Source organism: Micropterus dolomieu, linkage group LG23 (genome assembly GCF_021292245.1).
Source record: "Micropterus dolomieu isolate WLL.071019.BEF.003 ecotype Adirondacks linkage group LG23, ASM2129224v1, whole genome shotgun sequence".
Classification (NCBI taxonomy): Eukaryota; Metazoa; Chordata; class Actinopteri; order Centrarchiformes; family Centrarchidae; genus Micropterus; species Micropterus dolomieu.
The window spans coordinates 8,494,868-8,507,394 of record NC_060172.1 but is presented as its reverse complement, the minus strand read 5'-3'; the positions used below and the strand labels follow the sequence as shown (position 1 = coordinate 8,507,394).

At 37.9% G+C, this 12,527-nt stretch overlaps 1 protein-coding gene across 2 annotated transcripts in view; it reads left to right on the top strand.

The window, feature by feature from the left end:
• The window catches only part of slc25a14 (solute carrier family 25 member 14), a 23,087-nt gene extending 11,637 nt beyond the window's left edge, over window positions 1-11,450 (top strand). For both annotated transcript variants that reach the window (XM_046039830.1, XM_046039829.1), the window contains 4 exons: window positions 1,800-1,895; window positions 2,886-3,010; window positions 3,129-3,342; window positions 4,633-11,450. In XM_046039830.1, coding sequence (XP_045895786.1) covers window positions 1,800-1,895; window positions 2,886-3,010; window positions 3,129-3,342; window positions 4,633-4,674 — 477 coding nt within the window. In that variant the 3' untranslated portion in view covers window positions 4,675-11,450. The remainder of the gene's footprint in view (window positions 1-1,799; window positions 1,896-2,885; window positions 3,011-3,128; window positions 3,343-4,632) is intronic.
• The last annotated feature ends 1,077 nt before the right edge of the window (window positions 11,451-12,527 follow it).

The following is a 12,527-nucleotide window of genomic DNA, read 5'->3' as shown; positions in this document are numbered from 1 at the left end:
GAGGCCCCCCCCCCCCCCCCCCTTCATATATTTCCTCATTGAACGTTTTATCAAACCAGTGTACAATTATCATTTTGTTTTTTTCTTTTGAACCCAGAATTGTGTTTCTTCATGTTTTGTGAGCTGAGTGTATGTCAGAACCCTAATCTGAGTCCCTACGTCCCCGTCAGTTTTCAACACAAAGTTACAGTCTTGCCCCCTACCTCCATCTTTTGTAAACCCCAAACACATTTCAGGTACAGAAAAATTGCTTGCTTTAAGCCATGCATGGGTTAAACCTACAGCATTTTACACTGCATACATTAGACTAGCATACTTTTTTCTACTCATAGCTTAAAGGATTGTAATAATTTTTTGTTTTTTTAAACCTGGGCCCCATTTTCACGTTTTGTGTCGAAATGACTAGTAGGTACTAAAATGTTTTGGAATCTGTGCAGTAGAGTGCTTCTGCCACCAGCTGCACTGGCTACACTGGCTGCAACAATTTCCTTCGGGGGAATTGCGGCTGTCAAAATGTCAACAAAAAGTTCTTCTTTTTATAGCTGAGGCTCAGACTCTTATGCCAGGTGTCATAGAAAGGATCCCTATCTCGCTCAAGGACTATTCTCTCTCCAACTGACTCATGTTTTAGAGAGAGAATTGTGTGTCTTCAGTTCCCAGGTGTCACCAGGAGTCACTCGTAGGGTGGGTCAAGTGCACTGCACCTCCCAACAGAACACCATGGTTGAATTTCACCATTATGTAATGTTGTTGTCAGCTAAGTGGTTCACCTGTCACCTGCCAAGCCCATCAGATGGAGCCTCCTCGCCGGCCCACTGCCGTCAGCCTGGGGAAACGCTGCCTTGCTGTCACCCTCTTGCGTTCGAAGATGACGTTTTAAGGAGACCTATTATACTGCTTTTCCAGTCGTATATTGTAGTACTGTGGCTCCTGTGTGGCAGCTTTGCATTATTCAAAGTTTCCTATCTTATACTGACTCATGTCGGCCTTCATTTCAGCCTCTGTCTGAAACAAGCTGTAGATGCTCCTGTCTCTCAAAGCCCACTCTCTTCTGATTGGCCCAAGACCTGAAGCATGTTACCAGGCTGTTGTTGTCGCTGGGCGGTACAGGCAGACTGAGCGTTGCTGTGAGAGCAAATGACCGTATATGGAACAGCGGCTCCGTCTGGCTCCGTATTACGTAGAGCAGAGCCGTTAGTAGAAAAAGCTGTTGAAAACAGAGCGTTCAGAACAGGAGGAAATCTGAGGTTTTTGCTCACAGGGATTTCTTATAAATACTTTAACCTTATTATTTGAATCTTTGGCCATGTTTAACATGAACATCCAACATTGTGGATAAGTCATAAAATAAGGAAAAGCATAATAGGTCTCCTTTATAGTTAATTTTTTAATGAAACATTCAAATATGTTTCCTACGTCAGTGAGTAACTGTGTTAAATTATCGTAATCTCAATATTGACCAAAATAATTGTGATTATGATTTCTGCTGTAATGAAGCAGCCCTAATTCAATTGTTCATTGAAAATGGTAAGATGTACAGCAAGGTTCTGTGCAAAGGATTAATGAATCAACAGAAAATTAATTGTTGATTAAGTAATTGATCAATTGTTATTAGCATTGATCAAGAACATGTGCTGATTGCATCTGCTCAAATGAGAAGACTTAGCAATTTAAAACCTTTTGATATAGTCACATTAAAATAGTGGCTTTATTCCTACAGAATCCTAATACTCAACTTCAGGCACTGCATGATTGATCTTTTGTTTGTTTATTTGGTTGTTTGTCTATTTTTGTTCCAGATCAGAATGCAGGCGCAGGGCAGTCTTCTCCAAGGCAGCATGATGTCCAACTTCATCAACATCTACCAGACAGAGGGCACCAGAGGGCTGTGGAGAGTGAGTGCAGGATCACTATAGCCCCTTTTCCACTGCATGGTACCAGCGTATAAGGGTTTGCTCTTAGTGATGAACCTACACAAGGTTGTTCACCCAAATCTGCTTGTGTGTATTTGGTTGAGTTTCAGCTCATTTTACTGTTTTGGTTTAATTTCACTGGTGTTATTTTTGGCAGCAGCAGGCGTCTATTAAAAAAAGCTCTTAATAACTCACTGTGCACTACCTCTCCAGCACCAACCATCAGGCAAGACACAGTTTTAGAGGAGCTGGTGAACAAAGTGGAGCATTTAGCAGCTAAAGAGCCAGATATTTCCCTAAGATAAACAAGAGTAAATATTAGACTTTCATTCTTGAGGTGGCCAGAAACATGACTCCAAATGGGAAAAAAAGTTGCTCTCTAACTGCTGAATGTGTAAATAAGCAATATTGCTAACAATTTTGCCATATCAGCATAAAAGGTGATGATGTGTCGATGTTGTGTTCACAACTTGTTCCAGCTGTCCCCCAGTTAGGGTCTAAATAATCTGGCATTTTGAGCACATCTTGGGTAGAAGTACAGAAATTGGTATAGGACATGTTTAACCTAGTTTAGCACAAAGCCTGGAAAAACAGCCAGCCCTAAATTACAATTACACCTTTTAGCTCCATAATTATCTCTCATTAAAATTTCAATCAATAGCCCGGGCTTTTATTTGCTTCAGTCACTAAACTCACCCTGTCTTTATTTGGGACAGGCCTTTAATTCCTTTTGCACAAAACTCACTTAGCAAAGATGGGAAATAGGCTAATATCAAATTGTTTATTTCAACCAAGTATGAATATTACTTGTCTAGATATTAGGATAACCTATCAAATACTAATCATTTGATGGAGCCTCAAGAGACAGGCCATCCAGGCCAACCTCAAGAACACACTGGTGCCAATTTTTTTTCTGTAAAATGAACTCAGAGTTACGATCACACTAATTTTCTTCATCGCCCTCCTCCTCAGGGTGTCATCCCCACAGCGCAGCGAGCAGCCATTGTCGTCGGGGTGGAACTTCCTGTCTATGACATAACGAAGAAGCACCTCCTTCGCTCTGGCGTCATGGGAGACACAATTTTGACACATTTCATGTAAGTTAATTTTAATCCTTTATGATCCATCCTTTATGGGCATTTGACTTTAGAAAGAAGCTCCTGAACTTCAGACTGGTCCGTTAACCTTGTTCCACGTCTGGATGTGCGTGTACAGCTCAAGTTTCACGTGTGGCTTGGCCGGAGCGCTGGCCTCCAACCCTGTAGACGTGGTCCGGACCCGCATGATGAACCAGCGGGTTTCATCGGGAAGCCCCATGTACAAAGGAACGTTGGACGGAGTGATGCAGACGTGGAAGAATGAGGGCTTCTTCGCTCTCTATAAAGGATTCTGGCCTAACTGGCTGCGACTGGGACCTTGGAACATCATTGTATCCTTCTTTAAAACCTACAGAGTTTCTTCACAGTTGGCGGGAAAAACAGAGAAATCAAATAATTTCTAGTTCTTGGAAAAATTGGGGGTTTCCATAAAAAGCCCAGAGTAGGATCTTAAATGTTTGATCTATCCAGATATACTCTACACCAGACTGTTTATACTTTTAATCTGTCTTAATTAGTCTGTGTAATGAAGTATGTTGTTTTGACAATTTTGATAATCGACATTCCTGTCTGGTTATTTTCATAAACAGTTTCATGATCAATGAAACTAAATCAAAATATTTTGATATCGCAGTATAAAATATCAGAATCAGAAACGGCTTTATTGCCCAGTAGTTTTTACACATACAAGGAATTTGCTTTGGCGACTAGGTGCGTGACAAAAGACATAAACCTACATAAATAAATATAAAAATATGAAATTGACAAAATAAACAAGTTACAGAAGGAAATCCATAAAGAAATCCATGTTGCCTATTCCTACGTCAATGTTCAATTAATTTATTTAAAAGTTTTTATTTTTATTTTAAAGTACTTAAATGTATTGCCCTTGTAGTCGGTCATTGATGGCACAGATGGCCAAACTGACTGGTTATGAGATAAAAGTTAGCAGCCTGATTGTAGTGACAGAGAGAAGTGGAGTCTTCAAAGCATCGCGGTGGGAGTGAACAAGTCTGTTTAGCCCAGTTATTCTACCACACTTTCTCAAGTAGTCTGAAGCCTCCATCCGACATTTACCTAAATTATCTAATTTTTATTGGTGCAAATGGACAGTATATAAACACAGACAGAGGTAGAGACATACAATACATAGAAATAGAGGGAGGAAAGGTTTACAAGCAACATATATACCCTGATTTTACATTTAATTGGAGGAAACATGGGATAACTAGACAACTAAACTTAAAAAAAAAAAGAAAACAACAATTTTTTGTGTGTATTTTTAACTGATAGAGAAAAGACAGAAGAGAGAGGCAAGATATTATTCTGAATTTATCCTGAGAACCATCACAGTACAGGTAATTTACTAGCCATAATATTTTTTTTGTTGCTACTAACACTGACTGGCTTTTATATGAGAATATGATAAACTACTTATTTGATAGTAAAATGAAGGTGAATGGTCTGATTTAACTTTTTTTACGTTGCAAAACTGTACGCACAGCCATGCTAAGTGCTGCAGGTCAAAGTTGACCAAGTTAATGGTCTGGCATTAGGCGAGGTCGCTCAGCCTGTATTCTGTTGTGATACGAATCGTGACGTTTCCTTAACGCACTTCTCAGTTCTTCATCACCTTCGAGCAGCTGAAGAAGCTCCCATTTTAACACGAGCACAAACTGGGACTTCGCTGGTCTGTCAGACTGTGTCGGGTGTAAATGGGGTGTGAGCTCGGCAGCGCCTGGAGTTTTGACACCAGTATATTCGCACTCCCTTCAGATTCATCCCAGTGATACAATACGGTATCAGTCATCTGCTCATGCAAATCTTAGATTTCTTTTTTCCTTTTTATTTGCAAAGTGTTTTATTTATTGTCACTGGTTCTGTTTTCGTACTGTTTAAAGGACTGTTGCTTTGATGATTAGTCTCACCCTCAACCACCTTTGACACTCCCCCAGGCAGCTAAACGTTTGGTTGTAGGAGAAGACTGAAAGGCTAGGTTCATTTCACTTGAGTTGATGAGAAAGACGAGAGTTTATCACCGTGGAATCTTGAGATGACAATTGACGATTGTTTGCTCAGGGTTCCTACACAGATATAGAAAAAAAATGGGATAAGAATTTATTAATAAGCTAGGAATTGCACAGTGCCAGCTCAGACATGCATGGCCACGCTAGGTTTTTGGAGTTTTGAAAAAAGGAGAAAAGAATATGACATTTTAAAATCAATCAGTGTGTAGAAACCCTGTATGTTAAATGCGTTGGCGCTGCATGACGTGTGCTCGGAAAATAAGTCAGATTGAGCTGTTGACTGATTTGCATGGAAGACAACAAAACCGACTGTTATAGGTAGCACAGAATTCACACTGACAGAAAGGAGGAAATATTTCTCAACAACAGTTTTAATCTTTTAAGTTGCCATTCAACACACAAACGTTTGTCTGAATTTATAGCTGAGGTAAACTTTTTTTTTTTTTCTATTATGAATTGTTGTTTTTAGGAAAAGCAAATACCAGAGACACATTCAGACCCAATCTCTGAACATCTGTGATCTTAATGAGCCACTGAAGTTTAACTTGAAACAATCAAAAATCTGAACCAAAGCCTCTAATGACAAAAGGAGGAGACACTTTCAACCAAAACAAAGTCTTTTATTTTAAAGTTAATCCAAATCAGTTGGTTTTGTTCTGCAGTATTAGGAGCTAATAGAGTGCTAGCAGTCCATAGTTTTATTGTTAAGCCACGAGACAACAATCCAGCACATAATGTAAATCGCTCTACAGAATATATCTCACATGGAGGTGGATCTATATTATCTTGCGCATGTCCAGGTGTTTTATTTTGATCTAAAGTCATGGCATGAATAGAAAAGTGGCGACTGGTGTGGATAGAAAGTGGAAAAGGGTCCCTCTGTGCCAAAAAGTCTTTCTACTAAACTGGGTTAAATTTATTTGCAGATAATTCTGAAAAATGTTTCGTTTGCAGCGACTGAGTAAAATTTTGTTCACAGGAGAAACTCAAAAGTATCTGAAAGTCAGTGTAGTATGTTGTTTTGTTTTATAACACATTTGAATATTGTGGATCACATTCTGTAAACTCAATGTAAAACAGATCAAATGTTGTTTGTTAATTATTTTATGGGGATCCCATACGTGTACAATATCTTAACAGTAATCCTAACGCATGCTACAAATGATTTGCAAATACTAATTGTCCCTTGTTTGACTTGCACAGTCCACGTCAGGTGACCTCAGTCTTTCATCCACCTGCATCACCAAAACTTTTCTTTATGTCATCAAATATTATTATATTTTCAACCAATTTTTTGTCATTTTTATTTGTTTCAAAAGCTGATTGTTATTATTTTCTCAACTTTTGCTGCTTTCATCTACATATACAGTAGGTTTTTCCTTAGCCAGCTTCTCCTTTTTCTGATTAAAAACGCATGTCCTTTTGCCCCGAAATGCATCAGCTATCCTCACAGCTGCAAAGATCTCACAAACGGTCTTTCTTTCAAATTGACCCTGATTGCGGAGTCCAAAATCAAACCATCAATGTTTCCAAATGTAAACCCAATATCTCGAGCGTCACCAAAGTGGGTAAAATATGTATCTGTAAGGAGTTCATTAACTTCACACACTTGATTTTAGAGTTTTTTGGGAACTTGTGCTGAAGAGTGGAGCAGGTTCGAGAGGCCACGCAGTTTTGAGTGTGTGTTGAAGTCCTATGGCTGGACTCCTGAGAACAGAACAGTACGTTGGAAAACGTTTATGTCAGGTGTTGATGTAAAGATATTTTAGTCCTGGAGTTGTCGGAGAGTTGCACTGTTACAGCCTCACGCTTTTACAAATAATGGTACTCGGCCATAATGTTGCTCCTCTGCCTACGCTGATGCCTCATTACCATATTGAGTGTGTGGGTTTTGCATTTTTATTTTAGTTACTGTCTACAGATTATAGTTCTCAGTATTTAAGTTAAGGTTTAAAAACAAGTTTCAAAACATTTCAGTGCGTTTGAGAGGAGATGTTACCTCAGCAGTCGTGCTTTCCTGAGCCATTTAGCAAGTTATTCATAGTACTGTGTGTCACAATATAAACCACTGTGACCTGTGATTCATCCATAAATTCATCTGGATTCTGATCAGGTTTATTTGAAGTTTAACCACCTTGATGAGTAACCATTTAGTGTCAGTAGAGTTGTGAATGAGTTTAAGTCGGGTTATAGATATTCAGTGTGTGAGCGTAGAGTTAATCTGAGATTGACTTGTTCAGCCTATTAAAGGGTAACTTCTGTATTCTTTTCAACCTGGACCTTATTTTCCCGTCGTTTTTGTGTCTATTGGTCGAGTAATAAGCGAGCACGTTGCAGTCGGCAGCAGCGAAACAGCTGCAATGTAATCCTTGCAGGCAACTGCGCCACGTCAAAGTACATCCTCTAAAGTGCTTGTTTTTGCCACGGAAAGGCTCAGATTGTATTAATAAGTGTCTGACAACATTGTGGAAAGAATTCCTACAGAGATAGACCTTCTAAGATCATTTATGTTTAACCAAAAACAGCTACTATATGAATTTTGTAGAATACAGGAGTTGCTGTTCTGTCGCCGCATCAGTCGGTTAGTTTGTTCAGATCAGACAGAAAGCGTTTTGCAGGTTTGAAAACGCAAGGTGCCTTTTTTTTTTTTTGGTTGAATTTGGAAAAGAGCAGTGTACTGTGTTTTTTTTAATGTTGCTAGGCAAGATTATAGCGCCAGCGATCTGTAATCTCTGGTTTGCTGCTAAGTAAAAACTCTTGATCACAACTCACAAGGGGCGCTTGCTCTGGCATTGTTTGAGGGTGAGAGGTGTACAAACACGCAGGAGACGGGGAAACGGAGATCCGTGTGGGTACATGAGACCCTCAGAAAGAGGAGACACCACTGGTCGGACCACCAGCTGGTCCAGGAGCTTCGTCTCAATGATGGTCGGTTCAAGGCTTATTTTAGGATGACTCGGGGACAGTTTGCGCTACTTTGAAAACGCAAGGCGCAGAACGCTCACTGCCAATAGAATACAATTTAAAATACGCCCCTCTCATTGCAAAAAACTCATTCTGTCTGATGCTGTCTGTTTTTTTTTATTTAAAGAGTTAAAAACAACATAGTCACACAATAACACAAACTATCCGATCGAGGCAGCAGTTTACCAAAACGGGAAAAGTACTATTTTTGTCAAGGGAGTCAGGTGGCTTTGATAAGAGCGATGCAGCGGCTCTTTCTGGTTAAACAAAAAGGGTCTTACCCTTTTAAAAAAAAAAAAAAAGAAAAAAGGTATATTCTTTCCATAATGTTGTCAGACACTTTTAAAAACAATCTGAGTCTGTCGGTGGCAAAAACAAGCGCTTTAGAGGATGGACTTTGATGGGGCTCAATTGCCCTGTTTCGCTGCTGCCTACTTCAGCGTGCTCGCTTGATACTCAACCAATTTCAACAGAAGTTACCCATTAAGCTAGATTGAGAAGAGGCAGCAGAGAAACACAAGAATCTAAATTGTTAATCAAGCAACGTTTTTTTTTTGTTTGTTTTTTTTTTTGCTACCCAAAAACTCACTTGATGCGCGCCTTTGCACATTGTTGTGAATGTAAATGCTGCTGTGATACCTGGTCTGGTAAGTTGTTAAGACCAGTGTGTTGTGTTAGGACGCTCAGCACAGCAAGTGGCAGCATATCTCAAGTTGTATTTTTAGTAATTAGGGCGGACTGGCCCTTTAATCTGCTGGGAAACCAGGTGGCATCAGTTTATTGCGTGTTCACGTTCTTTTTAGTGTTACACAAACTGTCCAGCCTTTAAAACGTCATGTATGTCTGTGATTGTGTTGTAAAAAATTGCAGTTTTGGCAAAATTATTATAGGACCATATTTGGGAATCTTACGTTTTAAGCCTTTTCAGAGTTTCATCTATTTTATAATTATTTTAAAGACTTTTTTTTTTAATGTTAATCTGAATTGACTTTAAAACGATTCATGTGTTTGTTATTTAACTCTGTTCTGTGGACCTGGGAACAGTTCAGAGGATGATGCGGCCCGTTCCCGCTTGAATCCCTTTTTAAAACTTTCCAACCCTGTTTCAGCTCTGACCATACAGCGCATCACTGAGTGGTGTGCTCAGGCGTGTGCTCTGTTTCACCTGTAACCACACCCAACAGTGATGTCACAGGGTCCCTGAGTACACCTGTACATCACAGCAGCAAGATCAGAAGTTAAATTACTGAAGATTTTACTGAAGAAAACTAAATGAATGTACTGTGTTTTAAAGCTAGGATTTTTTTGACATGGCAGTGATTTAAAATTATTCTTAAAGGAACAGCTCAACAAATTGGGAAATGTGCCTAAAAACGTGATTTTACGGGGAGTGATGTGGTGTAACGGTTTCTTGGTGAACAACAGTGACTTCCCAGAAGTGCTAGTCGTCAAGAAGTAGTTAAAGCGCATAACTCCCTCCAAAACCACAAATTGACTGTACGAGAAAATGATTCAGCAAAATGTATCAGCTGTATTAAAAAGTATTTGGCCAACGGTGCAAATATGCGGGTCACTGAATTTGAACTTGACCAGAAACATTTGCACAGATTTACTTCACCAGCTCCTAGTAAATCCACTAATTGTGCCGATTCAATTGGAATTAATTCAAATTGCCACAAAATTTATTCTCATACCGGCATCGATTTTTATAAGAACACGATTCACTATTTCATTGATGAAGGAATCTCTTGTGTTGTCTGATTTTTAGCAGAAACCTTGACGAGCATATTTTAACTTCACTTTGAACAAGTTGTCCATTTCACACACCAGCTGTGTGTAAAATGTGTCGGCAGCTAATAAAACAGACTAGCTTTGAGCTAGTTCATTCTTAACCTTGGGAGAAGTAGTTTGCCAATATAATCTGAACTAAAGGTCCACTTACTTGCTTGTTATAAACCAACCGCAGCTCAGCTCCGTTATATGAAACTTCGGTCACGTGACACCAGGTGGTCGTACAGCACATGTTTAAAGATGATCTTTGGCGTTGGATGTGAAAGCCCAGCTTGATCTTGGTCTATAACCTCTGACCACTTTCTAGTCTCTGCTGTGACCGGTTGTGGCGTGATTTTGACAGACAGCTGATGTTGTCTGTCTCTTGAGTTCATTCGGTCTCTCGTCCAGGTTCCGGTCTTCAGGGTGTACCAGCAGAGATCTCAAGCTGTTGAATAGTTTGTGGTAAGTGCCGAGTTCTTGTAACTTGAGGACTGCGGCTAGGCGTTCAGCCACGTAAGGGAGTCCTACTGTCTTGTCCTGTCGGGTCTGGATTATCCGTTTGTTGACAGTCTTTATCAGCAGATGGGGGTTTGCTCATGTGAAAGCTCCGGACAAGGTTGTGAAGTGGACTTTGAGTCAAGTATTGGCTTTGACACAAATCTGAATGATCGTCAGTGTCACAGTGATTGTTGAACTCTGACGAGCCTTGTGCTCATGATTGTGAAGCGATTTATCTTGTGAGAGAGAGCTTGTGTTTGATGGAAGGAAAGAAGTCAGAAAATAGTTTCCTCCACAAGAGAACCTCTACAAAATGTTTTTCTGGTGTGCCATGATCAGATTTTTTTTTTTTTTTTTAAAGGTTTCACAACTTTTAAACATGTTGAATCTGTAAACTTCTCTCTCGCTTGTAGTAAATTGTGGTTTTATTTTGCTTTTCATTTGCTTGTTTTGACTCACTATAAAACATTTCATATTTTTCACAAGCTTAACACCCACTTTCCCTTCAGACATCTAATCCCTTTCCTAGCAATCTGTTCATCTACCTGTGACTGAATCAAGTCTGTTTGGTTTGCCTGTCTGAACAAAACTAAAACACAGTTGCACTTATCAAATTAAGAAGATATTGGCCATTAATTTAGTATTGGATTTTGGCTTGTTGGCATCATTCCTCCTGATCACAGCCTGGAAACCTGCGAGGAAATTGTTTTTCTGGATATTTAGTTTATTGGTTTGTTCAGTGACACTTCTTTTAAAATGAATTAATTTTATTATTTTTTTTTCATTTAATAAAGGCCAAATAGTTGTGCATCTTCTAACAAACAGAGATTTATTCATGTCCCACTTCTGTCAAGATGCTTTAGTTCAGAGGCATCAGTCAAAATGTTTTGTTTTTAATATACTTTGAGTGTGGAAACTGTTATTAATGGACAAATCTACACCTGTGTGGCCGTCTGACAGGAGAAGAAAATATAAAAATAAATATTTTTGTAAATTTTCTCTTCACTTCCACTTGTTATTTGCACTTTGCTGTATTGTTGCCGTCTATAACCTTTATGCTTGATCACTGGATGAATTTCTATAGTGGAAGATTTAAGATTTTTTGTTATTTTTCTTTGACTGATTGGGGTTGGCTTTATACAAATTCAATGTTCACTCAAATAAAATATATGCTGTGATTGTTTCTGTATCAGTTCATTTATTTCTTGTTAGTTTGGTTACGCTGGTAAAATCACTTTCCTGGATTTTAATATTTTAAATATGGCAGTTTGGAAGAAGTAATTTTGATTAGTTAGTTTCTCTCTATACAGAAACTAGAACCTTTACCAGCTGCTCTAGGACACGCTGTCATGTAGCGTCTGCATGTCACCACAGGAAGGTGCTGTTGACTAAAACAATGTAGCTGCAACTAAAAAAAAAAAAAAAAAAGACAATTTGTTTATCACATTTTCAAAAAATAGAGTGAGGAAATTTTAATCTAGTATATCTGATATAGGTCTCAAGAGCCCAAAACGATTTTTTTTTTGTCTGACCAACAGTCCAAGGTCCAAAAAAGATCATGAGTTTAGGATCATATTACACAAAAAGCTGCAAATCCTTACTTTAAGAAGCTGGAACAAGCACATTTTTGCTTAAAAACTTTATTTATAACTTTTATTTAACTGACTATTAGATGAATAATTTTAACTGTTAAATAATTCAAACTAAATAAAGAATTGGAAAACATCAAATGTGCCTCACAATGTGGCGGTGCCAGATTTTCATGCTTTTGTTACACAGACTGTTAGAGATTTATAAAACATTTGTGTCAGAAGTTGGTTGTTGTCCTTTAGTTATGAATGTGAGATAAAGACTTTTTATACAGAATAAGGAATACTGATTCTTTTTCAGCTTTACAAAATGTGCAAAACATCTTTATATTTACTTGTTAAGTTGTTACAAGGATAAATATTTTTAGGTGAAGTTATTAAAGACATATATATATATATATATATATATATATATATATTTATATAGTTATATATATATATATATATATATATTTATATAGTTATATATATATATATATATATATTTATATAGTTATATATATATATAGTTATATATATATATATATATATATAGTTATATAGTTATATATATATATATATATATATATAGTTATATAGTTATATATATATATATATATATATATATATATATATATATAGTTATATAGTGTTTATGTCTGAATACAAGCTCTTGAATTTTGTGAA